The following is a 25,576-nucleotide window of genomic DNA, read 5'->3' on the forward strand; positions in this document are numbered from 1 at the left end:
ACGGTTTCTGTTGGACTGCTAGGTCAGTAATGTGTATGAGCAGTAGGACATACAGTGGGCCTGATTTATTAACATGGGTGCTAAGTAGCAAAGGTGATGATAGAGCAAGCAATAAAGATCTGGATGCAATGGGTAACTGCACTAACACAATACAGCACCTATATTAGTAAGCCTCTCTGAGCTATTGACCTGAATACACACATAATGACTGGATTCTGCTCACCTTCATTAAGTGCCTAAGCAAGCTTATCCTCAATACTTGCAAAGGGGCTGGCAAACATCTCTGACAGATTAATGGCATGGATTATGATATGTTTAAATGTATGTCTGTATTCAAACATGGTGCAGCTTTAGGGCACTGAATAGTCATCTGTGCAAAAAGTGCATGACTTACCAGGCTTGCCGGGGGTGGGGTCATGTGGAGATGCAACATTTGTCAAGCTGTCCATGGCGTTGGGATGAGTCCATTGTGGTAGACGAGACTGGGACTGAGATGAATCCTTCACTGACAAACTGCCTGCCATGTCCAAGTTGTTTACATTCATGCCGGGGTTCAGTCCAGCCACTGCAGAGAGATTAATGGTTATTGGTAGGCATTCCAACTGCCCAATTTAGAATTATGGGAACAGTAAGTATGATCTGCCTCCAGATGCTCTTGTTTCTAAGCTAAAAGTGGGCAAAGGAGGTGTGAAATGCTACAATAATTAGTAGGAACAAAAAAAAATTGCAGCCCCATGCTAAATAATTGCACTGTGAGTAGAGGCAGTTATACGCTAAAAAAGACCATTGTATATATCATACTGATGAACTTGAATAGGTTTGTCTATCTATGATCTGACATTTGGCTTTGCACAATTAGCGTACTATTAGACTGGTGTATCAAGTCAGACAGGCGCTGCTATACAGATTTGCTAACATTTTTGATTTTGTGAGCAAATATTCTTTGTTAAATGGCTGTGAATGTGCAAAGATGATCTTCTTCATGAAGATATTACACTGTCAAACTTTCTGTAGAGGGTCTTTTTCCCCAGTTTAGACAGATATGATCATTTCCACATTTAATACATGGGCAGGAGTACAGCTGACCAAGGCAATGAGTTTAACTGGTGCCAGTACTTTCAAAGCCCCTTTTGTAGTCATCTGTGTGATTCATATCCACACTGTCCCAACCTGATAACTTGTCTGCAAATTGCTAAGGAGGTGCAGCCATGGGAATTCTTTAGTTGCTGCCATTTCTTAAACAATTGAAGCCCCAGTATTCCAAGAAAAACTGTACAGGAAAAGATCTGTAAATGAGTAAATGAAAGTTCTTTACAAGTTCTTTCACTCATCACACTTTTGCCTAATTCCTCCCAGTACATGTATATACTTATGATGCACTCTCACCAAGTGGGTATGGGGGGAAGGTGCAGAATGAAGACTGCTGCTCTTTGGTGTGAAGGTCAGACAGGCCGGGGGCCAGGGTATGGGATGAGAAACTGTCCAGCGCAGACTTGCCTGCTGGAGGGTGCAAAGGAGCATGTGGAGGGGGAGGCTGCTGCTGCTTCATGAGCAGTGCCTGGGCCAGCTGCCGTTGATGTTGCTGTATCTGCTGTTGCATGTTATTGATTGTGCGTGCGACCTGCAAAAGGCACAAAACACAAGTCGTGTGGAATTAATAGGGGGATAAAAGGGAAGATAAGACAGGCAAAAACATGAATGCATATGCAATGTATTGACCTCTTGCTCAGGGACATAATTATAGAGGAAGCAGGCTCTGACTGCTGGGGTCCTAGGAGGTATAAGCCTTGTACTGATTGATAAACAATTTCACTAAATGTTTATGAAAAACATTGTAATCCCAAAGTTTCAGATAATATTGAAAAATGCCATTACTTCTAGTTAAGCTTCTGTTCTTGTACCTCCACTTGATGAGAGTTAGAGGAATGTGATCTTACCAAGCTACTACTCCCTGCATCCTCCCCATTGTTCTTCAATATGCCCAAGATTGATGTATGAACATTTCCAGACACTTTCCAGCAATAACATTGTTAACAAGAAAGTTTTTCACAGTGTGCAGTTTCCTGTTAGTGCTCATGATGTTCACAGGGGGGCTAAACTGGCATGGAAGGCGGCTTTCTGATGCCTTTTAACATGCAACGTTAAGTGCAGTTCACCTACTTGCTGCTCCTGTTGTCTCATGGGTCCGGAAACATTGCGCTGAGCCTGTAACATCTGCTGCTGGAGTTGTAAACGCTGATACGCCTGCAGGTAGAATGAGGGACAGGTCACCCCAATGGAGAAGTTCTAAGCCAGAGGCGCACTAAGCAGTAGTTGTGCCAGTCCCTTATGTAGCAATAGACTTAATGGAGGACAACAGGATTACTTATTTTCATTGGCAGTTCATGAGTATCTATGAATATCTAAAGCTCTGCTAATTACATCAAACTAATTATGTCCATGTTTCAACAGCTCAGAAGTTCTGTTCTGGCTGTGCAACACCTCCTTTAATTACCTGTAATCTTTACTACAGTGGCTGGTTGTTACTTACCAGCTGCAGCTGATAGAGCTGGTTCAACATGGTCATATGCTGAGGATTAATTGGCGAAGTTAATAGTGCAGGGTTGAGACCAATGTTTTTTGCTGCAAACTGCAAAAGCTGTGCTTGAACCTAAAATGATAAGAGAAACCAGAGTGTGTTACTACAGCTGCAACGCTAGAGGCTTGTAGATGACGATCAAGCCATGTATCTCTCAAATATGGCACATGCCTTCTCTTTTGCTACCGGGAAACAATATGATCACAATATGAAGGAAAATATGGGACAAGGCAGTTTCATCTACGTGTAACATCTACATTGAGCTGGGAAATGGCATTTATATGACAGTGTAACACACTGTAACCTACAAATTGTGTCTGTGCCTTCCATTAAGACTAAGCCCCAAGGGGCAGGGTCCTCCATCCTTTTGTCTCCTGAACACGGAGCACTTAATCTGTATTGTAATTATATTTTATATTTATGTGAAATGTATTGTATTTCTAATTATGCACTTATTAATACTTATCATAATGACCCCTTGTTTATAACTACTAATTTATTGTTTTGCTGTACAGTGCTTTGCCCTCAAGGAGCGCTATACAAATAAAAATATACATACATACATGTATTGTCATCTGTAAATCTGAGTCAGGCTAAAAACAATTCCCGCAGTTTTATACTTGAGGGAATTCAATATTTTGGGTCACTCAAGCTAATGGGGATACCTGAGCAAGCCAACACATGCCTTTCAGTACAGAACAGAAGCCTATATTGAGGTGACAAGTTCCTCACCTGAGGGGATAAGAACTGAGGCACTTGAGCACGAAGACTAGGCTGGGATGAGTTGAGAGGTTGCACTGGTGGCTGCTGCTGTTGCTGTTGCTGCATGGACCTGGCTTGTGCTGCTCCACTATTGCCAAACATACCCATATTGCCACTCTGCATCTGTACAGAGATGGGGACAATGAGTATTAGCAGTGCACACTTAAAGCCATAATGGTACAGAGTTCTTGGAACTGAGAAGATAAGCATGGTGATACAAGCAATGCAGGAATCATGATTTACAGTACTATGAAAACTGCAAGAAAGAATAATGATTAAAGTAAAAATTGCATACATAGATGCTCTAGTTACTGCTGCATTGAAGGTCAAGACTTATGGCTTCTGAGGTCCCTAATTCAGCCAACTACTCATATAAACTTAGCATAAGGTCCCTGGCCTGCACTTGGATAGTACTTGGATGCCTTCCCATTTTCTAAAGCTGCAGGTTGGTTCCCCATCTCAAACAAGCACCTCAACCTTCCTCACCTGTCTAGTGGAATTCAAGTTCTGCATGCTAAGCCCTGCTGTCATTGCACCCAGGGCCTGATTAGGGAGTGCACTGTTTGGATGGGGGAGCTTCAGGCTTGGTGAAGGCAAAAATGGTGAAGAAGTGGGCTCTTCCGCTAGGCCGCCATCCTGATTGGAGAGGGAGATGGTGAGCTGCAGGCCAGGTTCCAGAAAGAAGACACAAATAAGCATGTGGGGAGATGTGTGAGAGAGGAAGGAAAGCTGTTAGTGCACAGAGCTAAATATATAGGAAGGCAGGTATTTCTTTTACAGAAAAGGTGGCAACCCTAGTCAGTGCTGCCGAATATAATATAATCAAAAATATGGCATTAGCAAGCTTTGTAGCCCTCATATACCCAACGCAAGCCAACACAGGTAAGGGGTTAAAAGCTTTGCTGACATTTAAGCAGAGACAAGCCACATGGTTCATATGTCTGCTGCTCTAGTTCAGCTGTTCTGTCAATATAACACTAATCCTTCACTACGCCCCCACAACCCAGTTTCTGCAGGGCAGTGGACAAAGCCTGAATAGATACAAGGCCAAAAAGGCACCACTGAGCTTTATATGAAAGCAGTGCATACAAACTCCTATACAAATCCTGAACCACCCCCCTAACACCTTCTGTAAAACAAATTTACCTTAACTTACTTTTTACATTAAGACATTCAGTAATTAGAGCAGAGGTACATGTCAGGGCTCTTAGAACAACATTCACGAATATAATAGTTCCAGAATAAAAGCCCTAAAACACTCACTCTAAAAATCCAGCAGGATTTACGAAAACACAACCCAGAAAACAACCCTCACATGACACTAGATAAAGGAAGTGAATGCCCCTTCTTTGCTTGTAGGGGGCAAAAAAACATAACTCTGACATACAAGCATTCCATACTGCTGGGTTGTAACTACAGCCAATCAATAGCTGCTTATGACTGGGGACACTTGCATATGTCTGCCAGACTGTTACCAATCATTGGCAGCTAGTTAGTTAGGTATGGTGTTGTCACAAACTAACTATTCTAGTGGCACTTTTAAATACACAAGTTAATATGGTTGTCCCATTTTGGCAATATTATAATGCAAAATCTGTATTCGTTTACAAACAGAACAAAAAAACAAAAACAGTTTTTACCTTGTCAAGGAAAGTGGGGCGGTCCATGGAAGACTCTTTGGAGTTTGGTGGCTGGCGGCAGCTCAGGGGTTTGGAGACCATCACATTATAGTCTGCCAATCCTAATCCACGCTTGTCCATTTCCACCTTCTTTTCCAGGAGAGCGCCTGTGAAAAAAGGCAAAACATATCTCTCATTCATTATCACAAGCAGCCATAACTGCAACGTGAAGTATCTGGAGTTACTAGACACGGTAAAAGAAAATACATGAGGCAGATTAATTAATTAAGGGTCGAATTGAAAATTTTAATTGGAATTCTTAAATTTTTTTATGGTAAAAACTGTCAAATTCAACCAGGGAATTATCCAAACTCTATTCGAGGTTTTTTTTAAAAAAAATGTTAATTCGATTTTCGAGATTTATCATACTCTGGCCTTTTAAGAATTCGACTATTTGCCACCTAAAACCTGCCAAATTACTGCATAAGTCAATGGGAGAGGTGCAGTGACCAATTTGGAGTTGTTTGTAGCCTTCCTGGCATTCAAGTTTCTTTCTGAGAAAAAACTAGAATCGAGTTTTCGAGTCAGTAAAATTCAGTAATATTCGATTTTTTAAATAAATAATCGATTATCATGTACAATCCAATATATGTGAGTTTAAATAAAGCTGTGAAGAAAGAGTAGTCAGCACATGGATTCTCAATATTCTTTAGGTATGGTGCACGTTCTGCAATGGCGAATTCCCATTGGCAACCAGTATAATGCGAAATTGAACAGCACCATCGACTCTTCAATCATTTAAAAAGCCTTTATTTATGCTTTTGTGGACATCACCGCAACGTTTGATAAAAGGCCGCATGGCCTGAAACGTTGCGGTGATGCCCACAAAAGCATAAAGGCTTTTTAAATGATTCAAGAGTCGATGGTGCTGTTCAATTTCGCAGTTTAAATAAAGCTCACATGAATTTGAAATTCGACCCTTAATAAATGTGTTTTTAGGCATTAGCAGTGACTTTTTCCCCCTACGGTCATACCTCCTGCACACTTTCACAGCAGTGAAACAGTTTGACAGCTTTGTTTAACAAAGCACCAAGAAGGTTACCAGGTGCAGTTTCACATATGAAGTGCTGTATGCATGTGGCTTATACCAGTCACAGTTAGGGTTGTCACCTTTTCTGGAAAAAAATACTAGCCTTCCTATATATTTATCTTTTTTTCCCTATTAAAGTTGCCCAAAAAAAATGATTAAAAATCCTATTGTATCACATAAGTCAAGCAAAACTAACTTTAATTACATGGTATAAATTATTTGAATCTTGTTTCCTTCAGTCTGGGAACTCATAATAATAGCAATCAGGCAGGAGAAATTTTGTGGACACTTATTAAGACAAGCCTTGTATCATCTCAGAATCTTGTTTGTGCAGCAGAATGGGGGACCGGATGTCCATCCCCATGTACTGGCAACATAATTAAATGGTGAAGAGAACAGGGCAATGTAGGGAGAGCAGTGACATCTAGGATGTGCTGAATGGAAAGTGAAAGTAATTGTCTGCCCTGCCTCCTAGGCATAGAGGAGGAGGAGACAATATTTGATTGACAGCTGAGATTTTTAAATGAGCTTACAACAACTATGAATGCTTTAATTAAAAATAGAAATTGGATTTCATGTTTAATTTGAAAAGAACTTTTATTATACAGATGTTTGAGTCTGGGTGACAGGTCCCCTTTAATAACATTGGGATCAACCATAATTTTTACTGGCCAATAAAATACTGGCCAGGTGGCAACTCTAGTCACAGTACTAAAAAAGAATAATGTGGCAAAACCATTACCCGCCAAAAACATGGTAAATGCTTTTGCACTCCTGAGCTAAGCACACCAGTAGCCATAGGTAGAGCATTTCCAATTCTTCTGAATGAGAAGTAATGAAAGGCAGGTAATGGCATTTTGACAACACAGGCACTCTCTGAGAGCTCTGATCCATGCTTCCGTCTCCCAGCCCATTTGAATAATGCAAGCATGTCAATGTTTCAGTAACACAAAATATGGTATGGTGCCCCATTAAAGTCACAGGGGGAGTTTCAAGTTGGGGTGCTGTTCCCCATCTCTCTGCTGTTATGAGCTCTCCGAGTAGCCCTGTACTAAAAAAGCAGTCAAAGTGGAAAGAAATCCTCCACGTATAATGTCTTGGCAGGACAAAAGAGGAATTGCTGGCACACTAGAGCAGGAATTGAAATACTTACTCATGGCCTGGTCCAGATTCATATTGTTACTTTTCAAGGCCTCTTCAGAAGGCTCTTTCTGTAGAGAGGGAGAAAGGATTTGAGAAAGGATATTAAACTTGGTCCCTAAAGGTCTTCTGAACTACAACTCCCAGCAAAATACAGACCCTTCCCATGACATCTTCTAACTTACTGTAACCATACACACTTTCCCAGAGTTACAGACTCTGCCGCTAAACCCAGCCTACCTAATTATGAAAATTTCCAATGTTCACAAAGTATATGAAATACCACTCAGACAGATAAAGAATGCTCTGTATTAGTATAAGTTCATGCAAACACTAACCGGGAAGCCCATATCAGTGAGCTGTTTAGTCAGTCGGGACATGATCCAGACCTCGTCGGACTTGCTTGGAGTCTTTATGACCTGTGCAAATACAGCAGATACACAATGATGAAAGCCTGGAGCAAAGTAGAGTTTGGGATAGGTGCCAGGGCATTTCTTTGGTGAAAGGCAGCTTAATCATTTTTCGTAGGAACAGAAATCCCATAAAAAGGGGGTGGGGGTGAAGCTTTCTACAATTGGGTGTAGCAGTTCTCTTAGAAGTTCTCTTGTTGCTGAACTGTAAATCCCCAGTACACACAGGGATAACTGACCTAGATTTCCTGATAAGAGTACCTGCTAAGAAAATGCACCCAAAAATTTTCAGGTTCGACTGGCCAAGTGCAGCTTGGTATAACGATGGGTTTACTGCTATGTTATTATAAACCTTTGTCTAGTTCTGAGGACCCACCTAAATGTGTCCTGATTTGTGGACGGAAGCTAATGGTGTCTGATGTGAGTGTCTAAGCAATGGAAGTATTGAAGCAATGTATAATTGGTGTACATTCTGATAATATTTGTGGGCATTGGTTGTGTCAAAATGACACCTTTCCTCACATACAATTAAAAAAAATCTTTATTTAAGATAAAAATTATGTACAAAGCAGGGCAAATTGTATAAAAATTAAGCATAGTGTAGTATATGAGAGTTAGGGTTGCCACCTGGCCGGTATTTTACCGGCCTGCCCGGTAAAAATGATGGTTGATCCCAATGTTAATAGGGAAAAAAGAAATCTATAGGAAGGCCGGTATTTTTTTCCAGAAAAGGAAGCTAATGAGAGTAGATACGCTGTTGATACCATGTCACCTTTTATATGAATGCTCTATAGACTTACTGTTACCTTTGAAAGTCCTTTTTTGGCCCAGGAGTTGCAGGAAGAGTTACTGTCTTGAGAAGTAGCATTATTCCACATGTCTCCCTCATCTTCTTCCCACTGGCTGGCAAGGCCGACCTCCTCTCCACTACTACCCCAGCCTTCTTGCATAGATTTGGGAGCTGCAAGTGAAAAGAAAAGATGGTGGATTTCTAAGCAAAGAGAACATTTTCCAAACAAGGGATTCTGCTAACCTGGATCTTAAAGACATTAAATGACATTAAATAACTAACTTTTAGTATGATGTAGAGTGATATTTTGAGACAATATACATTTAATATACAATGGCAAGATACTCCTTGTGTAGAAACTGAACAGTGGGGCTTGTTCGTTATTCGATCTGTGGCTAGAAATGAATAAGTACATTATAAACTGGGCCCACACCTGGTTTGCACAGCATGGGGGCGGCAGCAGCAGGAGCACATGTCCTTCCATAAGTTCCAGGAGGTTCCACAGAGCCATCCCCCCAACCTGAATTGCTGTTGGAGGGCTTCCCCCATGTCGAAGTGCCATTGTCAACAGCAGCAGATGGGGATGGGGGTTCTCCCCAGGAGGCTTCAGTCTTTGAGTTTACAGGAGGCAAATCTCCCCAGCCTGCAAAATATAAGCACCGTTACTATCCAACTGATCCAAGCCATTTTTGGCAAAACAATATACAGTAAGGCTCACGCCCACTCATCAGGGTTGGGACTGATCTTGGGTAGGGGTGTTCCTAAATTACGGTTTATCCAAAATGCTGGCCTCCAGCAGCTAAACTACAACTCCCAGAATATCCTAATACTGGGACATCATTATTATCTTTAATCAAATTCTCCCCAAAATAACTCAAGGCACTTGCAAATATTGTGCAACAAAAAAGTGCTTGGTATATAAATTATACCAGCTGACTGGTTGCTATGGGTTACTAGATGTGATTCTAAGCTTCTGACTACAGTTACATAATTTCTAATGTCCAATATTCTAATGACAGGGCATCAGCTGATGTTGAGAGGCTGAAAGTTTAAGCACTTGAGGGTTGTGAGTATGGCCTGTTACTGTTAACTGTAAGACTACATATGCGGTGAGTATAGGTGGCCATACACAATAGGACCAAACGATCGGATTATACAAAGGAAATGGGCGCAGACGGGTCTAGGTCATAGGACTGCATCAACTATCCCATGGAGTCCTCATTTCCAGGATAAATCAAACCTGCCCGATTAATATCAGGATGATTTTTGGCCAGATAACGATCGGGGAGACCCGTTGGACACCCCCACACATGGGCAGATAAGCTGCTGAATCGTATAAAGGGCCCATATCGGCAGTTTTAATATGCCCATGTATGGCCACCGTAACTCTCCAAACAACCATTTAGTCCTTAGAGAACTCCCAGTATAAACAAAGCAATGGTGTAGTCCTTTCACAGTATGCTAGAAAGGAGTCTCAATTAGGATGGATTTAAAATGAAGCCTCTGGCATTGACATGGTTAAGAAAAACGTGTTATGTAAATGTGACATCGTAGGCATGAATTCCCCTAACATGTTTATTATTTAACTCCAATTTTAGACAGCTTTAAAATTACACATAAGCCGGCTAAGAACAAAGAGGTAGCATGTTAATAAGGAGATCTACCTTACTCTAATCCTGACAGTGATTTTACAACTGAGCACAGAGGTGACATTGATAGGGTGCCCACTAATGCGCTTCTATCGTAGCTGAGGCTCTCAGAGGGGGCCAATATTCTATAAAGATTCACACTGCTGTTGTTTAAAATGCACAGGGAAGTCTGGCAAACAAAAAGATTCCCCTTTTGCTGATAAAATGCATTTGAAGTTCATTGTAAAGTTTACTAGAATAAGCAAAAAGGGGACGTATGCCAAGCCAGCAACTCTACTGGCCAACCTGCAGCAACCTGGCTATTGTTTAACCTAAAACTCCACTAACCAGATGGCTGTTCATTGAAGTTTGGGAGTTGTAGTTTAGCAGCAGCTAGAGTCTAGTGCAGGGGTCCCCAACCTTTTTTTTTACCTGTGAGCCACATTCAAAGTAAGAAGAGTTGGGGAGCAACACAAGCATGAAAAAAGTCCCTGGGATGCCAAATAAAGCCTGTGATTGGCTATTTGGTAGCACCCCATGTGGACTGACATCCTACAGGAGACTATGTTTGGCTATGCACCTGGTTTTTATGCAACTAAAGCTTTCCTTCAAACCAGGAATACAAAAATAAACACCTGCTCTGAGACCACTGGGAGCAACATTCAAGGGGTTGGGGAGCAACATGTTGCTCGCGAGCTACTGGTTGGGGATCACTGGTCTAGTACGTGCTAAAACACAATGCGAGTAGCACATTTTTAATGAATTAGTTCCTTAAACTTGTGCAGTTCTACTCTATGATCAAGAGATTATAACCATCTTACCTGGACCGAGCAGTGGGGATCGGTTTTGCTGGGCACTTGGCTGATGAGTTGGCTGAGGTTCAACCATATTGGTATTTGGAGGGGTGGTAGGGGCGGCGGTGGAGTTGGTGTTCGCTGCAGGGATGGTCTGAGATACAGGATTATTCCTATCCCACATGTTTACAGTTTTACTGTTATAATTGCTTGGTTCACCCCAAGCTGAGGTACCATCATCTATTTCCATTTTACGGCGTATAGATGGTGGAGAAGGCTCTTCCCAGCCTGTGGGTTCAGCTCCAGCTCCAGCATCCTTTTGTTTGGCTGGTGGTGTTGCTGGCACCGGTCCACCAACCCATACAGATCCATTTTGCTTTACAGTTGCTGCTCCTCCCCACCCACTCAAATTGTTCTCTTGGGGTTTATTGGCCCAGTTTTGCTGAGGAGCTTTCAGCGGCTCTCCCCAGCCTGTACCGGAATTATTCTTGGTGCTTGCGCCATTTCCCCACCCACTGGTCCCAGGCCGTGAATTCTCATTCCACCCAGATCCAGGCTTACTGTCAGAGTCCCAGCCTGTCCCATTTTTCTTTCCATCGGTCATATGTGGCGGAACAGATGGCCCATCAGTCCAATCTCCACTCGTAGAATTCCAGCTTGCATTGGATTTTTGCCCGTCAGCCCATCCTTGGGGTTTGGACTTATGAGGCTCACTCCAGGTGGGCGATTTGTCCTCCTGATTAGTGGACGCACTCCAAGTGTGACCACTTTTGGCAGCAGCATTGACAACAGTAGAGCTTGCGTGTTCCCCCCACCCCCCTGGACCATTTGGCGTTTTATCACCCCAACTTGCATTTACAGGAGCAGAAACAGGTTGGGCGTTCATCCACCCCGATACTGAAGAGGTATTGGTACTGTTCATGATGGACCCTTCACTCTTTCCCCCTGAGTTTGAAGGCTGAGTATTTGAACCCCCCCAGGCCTCTGTCCCAACATTTTTATGATCGGGACGCTGAAATTCTTCGAATTCCCATGCAATATTTTGTTTCACTGGGACCTGTCCCCAGCCAGTATTGGAAAGGACTCTAGGATCAAGATCTTGTCTTGGCAACTGCATCTGCCCGTCATCTGGCATGACATTATCTCCCTGTTGACCATCTCCGCCTTTTCCTTCATTCTGATTTCCAGCACTGTTGCATCGGTCATTAGCTGCATTGCCAGATGTAACAGTTTTGGCCCTGGCATTCATTTGCTCACTTCCCTGCTGTGTGACAGTGTTCTGCATGTTAACACTGGGGCTATCCCATCCTGTTGATCCTTTTACATTGATGTCGTTGCTGGAATGCTGGTTTGGGACCTTACTCCACTCACCATTCACACCATTACTTGTGCTATGTCCAGTATGACCCCATGACCCGGGATGCATGCTTCCTACATTGCCTCTACCTCTCCCCCAAGCCAGCATTCCAGGGCTAGTAGGTGGTCCTGAATCCCATGCACTGACTCCACTGTTATCTTTCTGAACTGTGCAGCCATTTTGTTTAGAGCTTACAACATCTCCTCCCTCCTGGCTGAACCCTGAATTGCAGCTTCCTACAGAAGGGCCGCCCTGTGACAAGCCCCACATGGAGCTGGCCGTGCTGTCACCTCCCACCCCGCCGACTTGAGAAACGGAACCATTAGCACCAGGAAGGCCTTGCAGGTGGGGTGGGATGATGCCCCCCATTCCCACAGCCATCCCCCAGTTTGGCAGTCCATTTGTCTGCATTGCATTAATAAGGTTTGGTGAAGAATTCATGGGGTTAGTGTTATTTGGTCCATCAGTGTTAAGGTTCTGAGGTTGTACGCTGAAAGACACATTCTGAGAATTGGACGTTTGTGGTTCTGTGCTCTCTTGTGACTGCAGGTTCCTCCAGGCACCTAAAGTACCAGTTGCATTTCCATTCTGACTGCCCATATTCTGTCCAATGGCACCAATTGAACTTGAAATGCTGGAAGGACTCCCACCTCCCAATGTCCCTTCATGTCCAAGTACAGGCCAAGCAGCTGGGTTGGCATTAGGGTTAAGGTTAAGATTGATGCCAGTATTTGGGTTGGAAGCTCCCCAGCAGTTATGACTCCTGCTCTCCCCAATCATGCTGTCCACCTTGCCATCCCCACCACTGACAGGGCAGTGAGCAATGCCAGAGCTGGAGCCTGGAGCTACACCCCAAACTCTCGCTAAGTTCCCATTACCATTTGCCCCACCAGCTCCAAGGGCACTCTGGTTAGAAGTGCTTTGGATGAGTGCTCCATTGGTGCCATTATTGCCATTTGTTTTCTTGGTATGTCCAGTGAAGTTGCCTTGGGCACTAGTAGCCATGCTACTTTTCTCTGAGCCACAGTTGGAGGCAGAGTCAGTGTCTGTAGTACATTCTGAGGCAGATTCACTCTCAGTTCCTGTAATGGAAGGCCACGCTTCCTTGTCAGTCCTGTCTATTATCACTTTATCCCAGCTACAACCGGTTTCACCTCGGAGAGAAGGCTGCAGTCCCCAGTGGGAATTTTCATAATGGTCACCCAAACCACTGTGACTGAGATCTGGAAAGGAAAAATAAAAGCCGAAAGAACGTTAGTCTGAAATTCAGATGGAGGTCTGGTCAGCTGAATGCTTAAAAACTATGATATCCCCATTCCTCTACGACGTTAAACAAACTCCAGCAGCCTAAGTAATACAGCAATAACCATCTTATAGACATACTAAATGCCTGTTTAGCCATGTAATATATCTAGATGAAATATTCCACAAGACCAGAACATCTGTGCAATGAAACGTGGCAAGGTAAACAAACCACTTGCCCGTGAAATGGCATTAGCAAGCATGCATGGCTTTCCAACCACTGAGGAAAATGCAGGTTTATAGCTCCAAACTGGAACTGAAACTCGGCATCTCCCATGGTTTTCAAGATTTAATGGAGTTCAATGACCTTTTCATTATTCATTTATAAAAAATACAACATGAAGCTTCAACGTAGCAGACTGGTTTGCACTGATGCCATGCAGCAATGGGCTCCCGAGTTGGATTCTGATCTGCCATGGAGCTTGTATATTCTTTTTGTGGGGGTTTATTGGCTCTTAAAAAATGACCCTAGTGTGTGTGTGTGAGAATAGGGAGCTAAGATTGTAAGCACTACTGGGGCAGGGACTGGAAATGTTAAAAAAAAATCTGTATAAAAAGAGCTATTAAACATGTAGGCACTACAGAAATAAAAGAGAGAACAAACAATACAAGCCTGTGCTACCAAGTGCAGACCATAGATAAATTAACTTTAAAAAGTCTTTTAACTAGAAGTGATTAATAAAGGGATGCTGTCATGGGAAAACATGTATTTTTTCAAAACACAATAGTTAATACTGCTGCTCCAGCAGACGTCTGCGCTGTAATCTGTTTTTCAAAAAAGCAAACTGATTTTTTTTATATTTAAGTTTGAAATCTGACATTAGGCTAGACATAGTCACTTTCCCAGGCGCCCCCAGTCATGTGGCTTGTGCTCTGATAAACTTCAGTCACTCTTTAGTGCTGTACTGCAAGTTGGAGTGATATCACCCCCTTCCCTTTCCCTCCAGCAGCCTATCAGCAGAAAAATGGGAAGGCAACTAGAAAACAGCTGCCTGGTACATATAACAACACTCAATAGTAAAACTGCATGTCCCACAGCAACTTCTTCAGTTACATTGAGTAGGAAAAACAATAGCCTGTCATAAAGCAGTTCCATAGTGGAGCACTGGCTCTTTCTGAAAGCATTACAACAAAAAAAGTATACTTGTTAGTTCGGGAATTACATTTTACATGGTAGAGTGAATTATTTGCAGTGTAAAGAGTTTAATTTAGAGATAAAAACGACACCATAAAAATCATGACAGAATCCCAGAAGAAAAATAGAACACTTGCTTTAATGGCATTGGGTAGTTTCTGGCCCATTATAGCAAAAGCTGGTCATAGATTGCACGGCTTTCGGCAAGGTTCTACTCCTATACCCATTGCAACCTTAGGATCTCAAACCAATTCAACACCTTGGTCCAAGAACTCAGATTTAAGTCATCATTAGAAAAGGACTGTTTGGTTGCATAAAAGGGTTTATTTACTAAGTAGGTGGAATAGGAGGTGCAACACACAATGGGAGCTTGCCTTGAACCTCATTCAAAAAAGTAGGGACAACCATCAAACTGGTACACAAGACTAGTATAGTGTAACTCAACTGTATCATATGAACTGTATCATACAGTTGGCACATACGGTACTCTGAGCAGCCTGGCAAGGACCCGCCAGCAAATAAGCACATAATTCTATGAACAACTGCACCCAAAATGCAGTTCTAACCTTAATTAACTTGCCACTGTCTCAGGCTGTCTGGCCACAACCTTCTGAACTACTCAGTTAGGACGGTTGTTTAGGAAGGTTATGGCCAGACAGCCCGAGGCAGAAAAGGGTGTGACCAAGCAGTCTAGGGGGTGTGGTATGTGTTCACAGGGGGTGTGTCCAGACAAATAAGAACACAAATGGAACTCTCCATAATAGTGAAAACTCCCTCTGTTTTCTGAAGAATCTCAGTGCTAGAATAGGTGTATAGAAGTAAATCTCAGCAAGTAAATCAGAGGGTACAAAGGTATTGATATTATCCCCTTTAATACAGTACAAAGCAATACTGTGCACCCATTGGTGGAATGTCCTAATTCGTAGACAATCTATTTTTACTTTAAGACCTAATCTTTGGTTCCAAAGCTGTCTGCCAGCCATAATCTGGGTCCCATCTGAATAAAGTTAAGACACGCTGTTCTAGCCTAATGGAAAGAGAATACTTGTGCCGGCTATATTAACATTGATATCTCTGCTAATCCTCCTAACCCAAATGCAATTTCACATGACCAGGAACTCTTGCAGGTTTCAAACTGTTACATTACTGAGCTGTGGAACAGGGAGTATTAGTTGAGGAACTTCAAACTGATACAAAACAAAAATTACAAAGTTGGCAAAAAAAAGGGGGCTGATATGGCTTGGTTTGGCAATGCAATATAAGGGGCCATGAATAAAAATTAGACACAAATTAAACTGGTAAATAGACAGATGATAGAGAGAATATGTAGCTGTAAGCGTGACAGTAACACAAGTATCAAACCATTTATTTGCTGCTCTGTAAGCTTATATAGCATTACGGCAGGCATGGCTAGCCTGTGGCCCTGCAGATGTTGCTGAACTACACCTTCCACCATCCCATGCTGGGAGTTGCAGCATAAGGAAGGAGCTGGTTGCTTACCGCTGCCTTACACGCACATTTACGATATGCCACATCAATACAAATTTTCAACAGATCGCCTCAAAAGTTAATGAACCAGTTTTTTTTTCTTCAAATTTGGAAAAGATCTAACCCCCTCCCTCCCAAACTAGCAAGCGATGGGCAAATTTGGTGGGTTTTATGTGTGCAGCGTATCTCAGTTTCGTCTGGGAAGACGCCATTTTCTCAAATCTGAACTGCAGCCAAAAAGAGGGGGGAACAAACCCTGTGTGTATGCTGCTGCCTCGGTGAATCATTATGCAATGAACGAATTTAAAGCAAAGCGGAAGCTATTTGCCAACAATATTTTTTTTGGCCTCCGGCGACAGCTACGGAGAGAGAGTAAGAAGTGGAGGGAAGGACTGACGGAGTGAAATACCTGAGGAAAGGTGTCGCCCAACCATCGTAGAGAAGGCTACATTGTGTGCAGAGTCTCTCTCTGTACTCGGGCTCACGGCTTCGACATTTCGCTCTGCGTGCACTGCGTAAACCTCATCTTGTAGCTCTGCCAAGAAAACCTCTGTGCAAGCGTGCAAGTGGACAACCTGCAAGCTCATTTGGGCCTTTGCTGCACTGGCTTTGGAAATGCCCTTACAGCACGGGGAGGTTCCATCACCACCCGTCCCCCCTCGCTCTCTCTCTCTCACACACACACACACTCACACACAGTCCCTCCCTCCTTCACTACGGGTTAAGGTATCAACAGTCTCAAACACTATAGGCTTTGATTATGTAACTGCAGACGATGCTAAACCGATCTTCTTTCTTTTTAAATCAACTGTCATGCAAGCAGTCTCACTTCAGAACCCTACGACAATAACCACAGAGCTGCTTTTCTTCCCACTTCTGATACTGAGCCAGAACAACATGGATCCATGTTAACGGGTTCTTCGCTCAACTCCATCTCCCCTCCAACGGACCCCGCCCCCTTTGCCTGCTTCCTCTCACAAACAGCCCTATAGTCAGACGTAGAAGCTCACATTTGGAACTGGGCCCACATGCATAAACAGGCTGGCTGCTTGCCAAGCACTTAATTACTTCCCAGCCTCTTTCTCGGAGAGTCTGGGGCACCAAATGCAAGTGCATTAATCAAAGCTGGCCTTGTTTATAAACGTGCTGCGCAGAAGCCCCAAACAATACATCACAGAGCGTGCGGTGAGGGCTGAGAGAGTGGTCTTACACCCGCTGACGGGAAAGGTGCCAGGTTTTACACAGCGTACGCCATCATACAGCAAGCCCTGTACACCATGCTCTGAAAGCATCCAAGCCTGTTATCTCATATTTAAATCAATCTATGGTGCGCAGCTTCCTATTAGGGATGCACCGAATCCACTATTTTGGATTCGGCCGAACCCCCCGAATCCTTCACAAAAGATTCGGCCGAATACCGAACCAAATCCTAATTTGCATATGCAAATTAGGGGTGGGAAGTGGAACACATTTTTTACTTCCTTGTTTTGTGACAAAAATTCATGCAATTTCCCTCCCCGCCCCTAATTTACATATGCAAATTAGGATCCAGATTTGGTTCGGCCTGGCAGAAGGATTCGGCCGAATCTGAATCCTGTTGAAAAAGGCCAAATCCTGGCCGAATCCTGATACTTTCTATTTCCAGATAATGCTGCATAGGTGAGATCCACCAGCTCCTTAATACAGTGCTGTCCAACTTCTGTGCTGCACAGGAATTTGTCTGGCCTAACGTGGTGGAGGGCCAATAATGGAAGCCAGTTGACCACTCCCATTTTAAACCACACCCACTTTAAACCACACCCATGTTACCACAAGAACTTTTCAGACCATGTCCACATTAATGGTGGTAGCACACCAAAAAAATCAAACGGTTGGGGCTCACTGTAGGGATATTATTTATCACTCATATGTGAAAAATGTAAGCCATATTAAGACATACCCTTAAATCCCTTTGCCTCCTCCTCCCCTGTGGATAACACAGCAACCCCCTTCCCAGCACATGATTAAACACCATTGGGGCTCCTAACAACAATTTCCAAATGCTAACAAACCCCCAGAACTAACCCTACCAGACAGAACCACAGGGAACATGAGCCAGGCAGAGTATGGCACACACAAGGAGCATAGGGCAGGCAGAATATGGTACACAAAGGGAAAATAGGACAGGCAGAGTATGGCACACACAAAGAGCATAGTATAGGCAGAGTATTGCGCACACACACAAGGAGTATTGGTACAAACAGTGAACATAGGGCAGGCAAAGTATGGCGCACACACAAGGAGCATAGGACAGGCAGAATATGACACACACACAGGCAGTATGGTACACATATTATTAGAATCTTAGTTCAACGTACAAGATGCTTCTGAACTATATCTACTATGTAGTATTGGCAAATGTATAGGGCAGTGCTAATGTTTATACTTTACATATTGACTGCGTTTTTTTACACAAAGGAAATCCTACTGGGTTACCAGGTAACACTGGGACAATCCAGGAAAAGTGATAGAAATAGCTCTATCCAATGCTGTGTTATTGAATTCACACTGAGCTGATCACAAATCAAGTAGTGAAAGTCTATAAAATGAAGGAAGCATGCATATGTTCCATAGCTTTACTCTACTTTCATGTTAATAAATTACATATATTTTAAATACGATTCCGCAGAACCAGAAATGTAATGGATCAAGACCACCCTACTCACCAGTATTAATTGCAAGACTAAGTGTCCCGTTTGGACTCCTATTTCCTGGGTGTTATATGCTATATCCGGTGTTGCTTGTAAGTAGGCAATCTGTTTGTATTTGTTTATATTTTTGAAATATTTAACATTTATAAAATGATAGTATGGTGTGTTAAATATTTCATCTATTAACATGGAGTAAAGCTATGGAACACATGGAAGATATTGTTGACACATGCATTTGAATATAAAGAAGCAACTTTTAACGTTTTTGGAAAACCTTTATCCAAACGGTTTTCTTTGTACAATACAGTATTTTTTTTTATGTATATATTTCTTTTCTAGACTGGGACAATAGCTCTGTAAGCGATGAAATATATATCAGCTATATCCTATCTGATACCCATTGTAAGCAGCAGCCTTGTTCTGCTATATATATATATATATATATATATATATATATATATATATATATATATATATATATATATATATATATATATATATATATATATATATATATATATATATATATATATGTTTGCAAGACACTAGCCAGTACTTTGACTGCAGAAGACAAGAGCCTTTTTAGTAAAATAGTGTATGACTCAGTAGTGACAGAAAGGAGAGGGGTACAAGGTGCATGAGAGACCCTTTCAGGAGATAATGAGGATGGCTGAGTAAAAAAAATAAAAAATAAAATATTGAAAATGCTATAAATGTCCTGTTTCCGTGGTAACAATTCATAGCAGAGGAATGGCACAGCCCAGCATCCCCCCCCACTCCTGGGGAACCTGGATCTAAAAGAGATGTACGGTACCATGGCACAGAAATGAAAATGTAATTTAAGCTTCAGCATACTGAAATAAGAAACTTTCTATATATTTCATTACAAATTCTGTATCATTTCTAAAAAGAATTAACTTTATCTTCATGATTCCGCTCTGAGCAACAGTTTCTCTTCCTTCTGTTTTCATGCAGCAGTTCGGTCCAATATATCTTATGGGGGGGGCTTCATTTCCTAGCAGATGAATTAGAGCTCATTCAAATACAGTAACTGATTCCAGTAAAAATAAAAACTAACAAAATAACTTTTGCACAAATCCTGCATGTAGAGAGACATGATGTCTGGTGTTTTTAATGGAGTGAGCTCTAACACATCTTCTAGGCAAAAGGAGCCCCCCTATAAGATATATATAACTATCAATGATTATCTGACACCCAACTACTGCACGGAGAGAGAATGAAGAGATAGAGATGCTAAGAGAGGAATAGTGAAGATTAATTTGATTATTTCAGAAACGGGTCAGAATTTTTAATTGATTGCATTTAGAAAGTTTCTTATTTTAGCATGCTGAAGCTTTATATTAAATTTCTGTGATAGTTCCCCTTTAATAATAAATTATGTAATTATATTAGCCCTTGTGCTAACCATCCCCCATTTTCCCCAAATGGTTGAAATTAATCACTTTAATTGGGGGATCAGGGTACCTAAAACCATTTTACAGTAGAACCCCCCATTTTACATCCCCTGATTTTAAGCTTCCCCTCATTTTATATTGTTGTTTTGTGGTCCCACCTTTATATTATGCATAATACATTTCCCTGTTTTTACATTTTCCTGGATTTTACACAATTTTTTCTGGTCCCCTGAAAAATGTAAAACAGGGGTTCAACTGTTTATACTGAATTGTTTAGGGGGGAACAGAACCACAAAATCAATATGACAAATGTGCATCCAGGCCTTGCATCTGATATACTGGTCCTTCTAGTGTTACTGCTTCCTAATGGGAGCCAAGGCCGGATTTAAAGGGTAAAACTGTACACGGAGAAGTAGCATGGGTAACAAAACGGCAGTGCCCCCCCTCTACTCCCATATTCCTGACCTCAGTTTGTCACCCGAGTGCATTTGTATGTGAAAGAGAGTGGGTTTGTGCAATAGGAGCCCAGGCTGAGCGGCTGCAGGCAAACTCTGCTGTGATTTCTGCTTGCTGGCTGGAGGAGAAACTTCTAATAAAGTATATTCAGCCAACCCCCTTTGTTTGACTTGGCTTCCCCTTTCCCAGCTCTGTCACATTTTCCATCTTGTTTCTGCCCCTTGATGAGAAAGAGTGGGAAAGGCTGCCAGTTACTGGAACACGCACGGATCTGCAGACGGAATATCAGAGTCACAGCGTCTCAGGCACAGGGTATCAGAACCTGCTGGCTCTCACAGCTTTCTACAGTATATAACTAATCAATAACTAATGAAGACAACTTGAAAAGTTGCTAAGAAAAGGCCATTCTATAACATATGAAGGTTAACTTAAAGGTGAACTGCTAAGGGGTTGTCGAGAGTAGAGAGATATAGAGAGTGGATTACGTTATTTGTTAGAAGTTTTTTAGAGTTTCAGCGTTCTTATTTGTCAAGGTACATTTTTAATTACACTTCCAAGGCATAGTGCGCCCAGTCCCCTCCCTTCCAAACTTCCCTCTGTGCAAATTCTACCTATCTGCAGCGAAACGCGTTGGGCGGTGTAGGTGGAAGGTGGTGTGGATAGCTCCCACTCTTCCCGACGTAGATAGGTAGAATTTGCACAGAGGGAAGTTTGGAAGGGAGGGGACTGGGCGCACTATGCCTTGGAAGTTTAATTAAAAATGTACCTTGACAAATAAGAACACTGAAACTCTAGAAAACTTCTAACAAATAACGTAATCCAGTACCTAGCCATCCTATGCTATGCTTTTAATTGTGTTGTTTTAAGGACATGGTCCTGCACGGCTATGGCAGGAATATGCTCTGAGTTTGTTTATGGCTGCGCTACCTTGGTTTTTAAAGGCACTGATATTAAAAGTTACGTTTTAGATACTTTTTGTTACATTTCTACAAACTTCCCTGAACTAGTTGGCTTGTTACATTATAAGTGCGGTGGTGATCGTATCACTTTACAATACACTGTATCGAAGTTTTGGTCTCTAATTCGTTTGAATTGTTTTCCAACTTGAGGGGAATGTAGTGTCGATTTCCATTTTTTTCAATTGATATTAGAAGTCACCTCGGAGTTCCATGACCTGTATAAAAACACGCTGCCTTCGGCCTCGTGATAACTTCTAATATCCTTATAATTTACAAGAAGGGGTACTTTATTCACTATATATATATATATATATATATATATATATATATATATATATATATATATATATATATATATATATTTTTTTATTTATATATATATATATTTTATTTATTTATTTATATATATATATATTTTATTATATATATATATATATATATATATATATATATATATATATATATATATATATATATACACATACATACACCAACAGAGTGGTGTTATCGGACAGACCTGCACTTGACCTGGTGATCTATGACCATGCATTTTGCCTGCAATGACTCACTACCATAGCTGCCTTTTGTATTACATAAGGAAGAAGCCACAGACCACCACACTCTCTGTGCAGGGAGCCCGTGGACTGGCCATACAGAAAACTAAAAAACCAACCACTCTGAGGGTAATGCATATGTACAGGTCCTGGTAAAAATATAACAAACTAAAACAATCACATGTTTCCTAATATAGAGAAAATTATAATGTATATGTTTATTTCCATGAAAATGCAACTGATTATGAGAGCCCCACATCTCCAAGGTGCCCTAATAGCAAATATGTATAGTTTTAATGAAATACCTGACTTGCATACAACAGAAATCCATGGCTATCCACTCTTGAAATTACAAAGCACTACGCCAGAAAAGAGCATAGGCCAAACACCCTAATAGTTAACAGTAAGCAACCCCCCTCTTAATATTAACAACCACAGAAAGTCATATTTTTGTAAAAGAATGCATACAGACAAACTAAAATTGGGAAAATGTAATTCAGCTCCAAACTGGAAAAGCACACATTTCGTGGGTGACACTTTAGCTACAGCAAAAACAATACACTGCAAATACACACGATCTTAGGTACAAAGATAACACAGCATAAACATGAGAGCTAAGGATATTATGAATAGCTTGATGAATAATATACATAAGATAACCAAAGTGTGTAGAATAACAAACACTACATACAACCTTTCATGGCCACAGCAACCTCACCACATGCATTTTATTTGTAGTAAATGCTTCTAAACGATTTCTTGTTAGACATGAACTTACCGCCATGCACAATGTATTTGCCAGCATTGTGTATTGTTAAAAAGGTTATGGGCATGGGGCTCTATGGGCTTTGTAGAGTCAAAATATATGTAGCTTGCAGTTTGCTAGCAGATACAACAAATACAAACATATTAGACCAAACATACCCCTGTCACTGGTCTTACTCTGTCTTATTCAAAATAAACTTTAGACTAGTTACTATTTCTTTTTATTTCAATTTTACTGCTGATTGACTTACACAAGCCCCATAAGGAGACGAGTATCTCTTAAGCTGGCCATAGACGCAAAGATCTGATTGTACGAAACAAGGATTCGTACAATTTTCGGATCGTGTGTGGAGAGTCCCGACATTTTTTGTCTGTCGGAGATCGGTCGTTTGGTCGATCGGACAGGTTAAAAGATTTCTGTTGCCTGCCGATAATATCTCAGCGTGTATTGCCGATCGTACGATTTTCAGTGGGAGACTGTCACTAGCTTTGGTCAGACATAACTTTCGTATGATTGCTGTCAGGGGCAGAACATCGGCTGATCTGTTCTTTCACTACTTTATTTGATCTGAATGGTTAGTGGCAGGTCGGGAGATGGGAAAGTCCGATCGTACGATGATTCATACGATCGGATCTTTGCGTCTATGGCCAGCTTTAGGAAGGCAAACATTCCATTCTTAAGAGGAAAAACACTGTAATTTCTAACAAATAGAGGTCTGGGCTGAGGCTCACAATACTGAGAAACGATGTGTGATTTTGCTTTCATTCTTGCATTCTTTTGGATCAAACATGGAATTAAAGAGAAAAAAATAACTGAGCTCAGAAACATTCATGATTTTCAAAGCAAATGTTCCAATAGAACTCCACTGCTTTCTGTTTAAATGTCAGGCTGCAGCCTGGAACTGCACTCCCTTCCCCACTAACAGATTTAAATTTCACCCACATCAGCAGTTACATGGACTTTACAACCAGCCAACTCCCTTGGCTTCTCAACCATATTAAACGCTGGGCTCGCTGGCACCATTATATGCACAGTATAGATTAAAGAGAGACATTTCAGAAATACTTCACAAAAAATGACTGTATTAAAGAAGAAGGAAAGACTAAATCACTGGTGTGTACCAAATGTTAGGCATGCCCCAGTGATTGTAATCACTTACCTGATACCCCAGGCAGGTGCTTTTTTTTTTTTTATTTGCACATGCTCAGGGTAATTTACAGGGAGCACCACAATACCCTCAGGACAACTCATGCGCAGTAGAGTGAAAGTAGAAATTTGGCTATTCACTCTACCGCAGATGCACACCTGCACAAAGAAGGAAGAAGTATTTGGTACTCACTCAAATACCCCAGACCAGTGCAGTTTTCTGCTAACAGGAGCAGCAACCCGAGGTATTAGGTAAGTCATTAGTATCACTGGGTAAGAGGTGTCCAATACTTAGCACCACCCAGAATTCCATTCACCTTTAAAGTATGTAAAGACTTGAACCATTCAATAAGCAATGCAGATTATACACAAAACACAGAAATGACAGTGTCCTACCATATGTAACCATAGCGATATACAACCTGCTGAGAATTTTTTACAAACACTGCTACTGTAGGCACCATCTCTCCCTACTATACCTGCTATCCCACAGTCACACTCCCTTCCCAGAGACTATTATCCCACTGTTACTATAGGCACCATCTCTCCCTACTATACCTGCTATCCCACAGCCTCAGTCCTTTCCCAGAGACTATTATCCCACTGTTACTATAGGCACCATCTCTCCCTACTATACCTGCTATCCCACAGTCACAGTCCTTTCCCAGAGACTATTATCCCACTATTACTATAGGCACCATCTCTCCCTACTATACCTGCTATCCCACAGTCACAGTCCCTTCCCAGAGACTATTATCCCACTGTTACTATAGGCACCATCTCTCCCTACTATTCCTGCTATCCCACAATCACAATCCGTTCACAGAGAATATTACCTCACTGTTACTATAGGCACCATCTCTCCCTACTATACCTGCTATCCCACAGTCACACTCCCTTCCCAGAGACTATTATCCACTGTTACTATAGGCACCATCTCTCCCTACTATACCTGCTATCCCACAGCCTCAGTCCTTTCCCAGAGACTATTATCCCACTGTTACTATAGGCACCATCTCTCCCTACTATACCTGCTATCCCACAGCCATAGTTCCTTCCCAGAGTATCTCCACTGCTATTTTAGGCATTGCTATGCTACTGGCACAGTAGAGAGGTAAATGCTTGGTGCAACTACTCGGTTGGACAACTCTGTATGTGACAGCCAGCCCTTTTTTGAAGGCCCTTAAGTCACCTCTGTGTACACCACAGGTTTAGCTATTTCTTGGCCAGCCTCATAGTAAGCATGTAATAGTTCTGATACTCAGCAGCAGCTGCTTATGCTATTCTGCTCTGACTGCTGAAAGTAAATTTATCACAGAAGCACAGTGCCCATCAAGTTCTGTGCTCAACCAAATAGCAATGGTGATAACCCATTGTTACCCAGTGACTAACAGTTCCATGGTTATTGGCGAATATTGGTTATTAGCTTACAGCTCACAATATACATCTTTAAACATGGAGCATAGCATGGTTCCTGTGCTATATATACTAGTTCCC

General features: G+C 41.8%; 1 protein-coding gene across 2 annotated transcripts in view; it reads right to left on the reverse strand.

The window, feature by feature from the left end:
- Positions 1-25,576, reverse strand: part of tnrc6c.L (trinucleotide repeat containing 6C L homeolog) — a 112,264-nt gene that overhangs the window by 12,534 nt on the left and 74,154 nt on the right. Inside the window, exons 7-18 of one of the 2 annotated variants that reach the window (XM_041576974.1) lie at positions 10,839-13,391; positions 8,823-9,032; positions 8,406-8,560; positions 7,528-7,608; positions 7,203-7,260; positions 4,981-5,126; positions 3,827-3,976; positions 3,311-3,463; positions 2,531-2,650; positions 2,161-2,244; positions 1,387-1,621; positions 395-565 (exon numbers count right to left, since the gene is read on the reverse strand). In XM_041576974.1, coding sequence (XP_041432908.1) covers positions 395-565; positions 1,387-1,621; positions 2,161-2,244; positions 2,531-2,650; positions 3,311-3,463; positions 3,827-3,976; positions 4,981-5,126; positions 7,203-7,260; positions 7,528-7,608; positions 8,406-8,560; positions 8,823-9,032; positions 10,839-13,391 — 4,116 coding nt within the window. Of the gene's footprint in view, positions 1-394; positions 566-1,386; positions 1,622-2,160; positions 2,245-2,530; positions 2,651-3,310; positions 3,464-3,826; positions 4,001-4,980; positions 5,127-7,202; positions 7,261-7,527; positions 7,609-8,405; positions 8,561-8,822; positions 9,033-10,838; positions 13,392-25,576 lie in introns of both variants that reach the window. The other variant, XM_041576973.1, reaches the window with a different exon arrangement.

This window comes from Xenopus laevis, chromosome 9_10L, assembly GCF_017654675.1.
Source record: "Xenopus laevis strain J_2021 chromosome 9_10L, Xenopus_laevis_v10.1, whole genome shotgun sequence".
Classification (NCBI taxonomy): Eukaryota; Metazoa; Chordata; class Amphibia; order Anura; family Pipidae; genus Xenopus; species Xenopus laevis.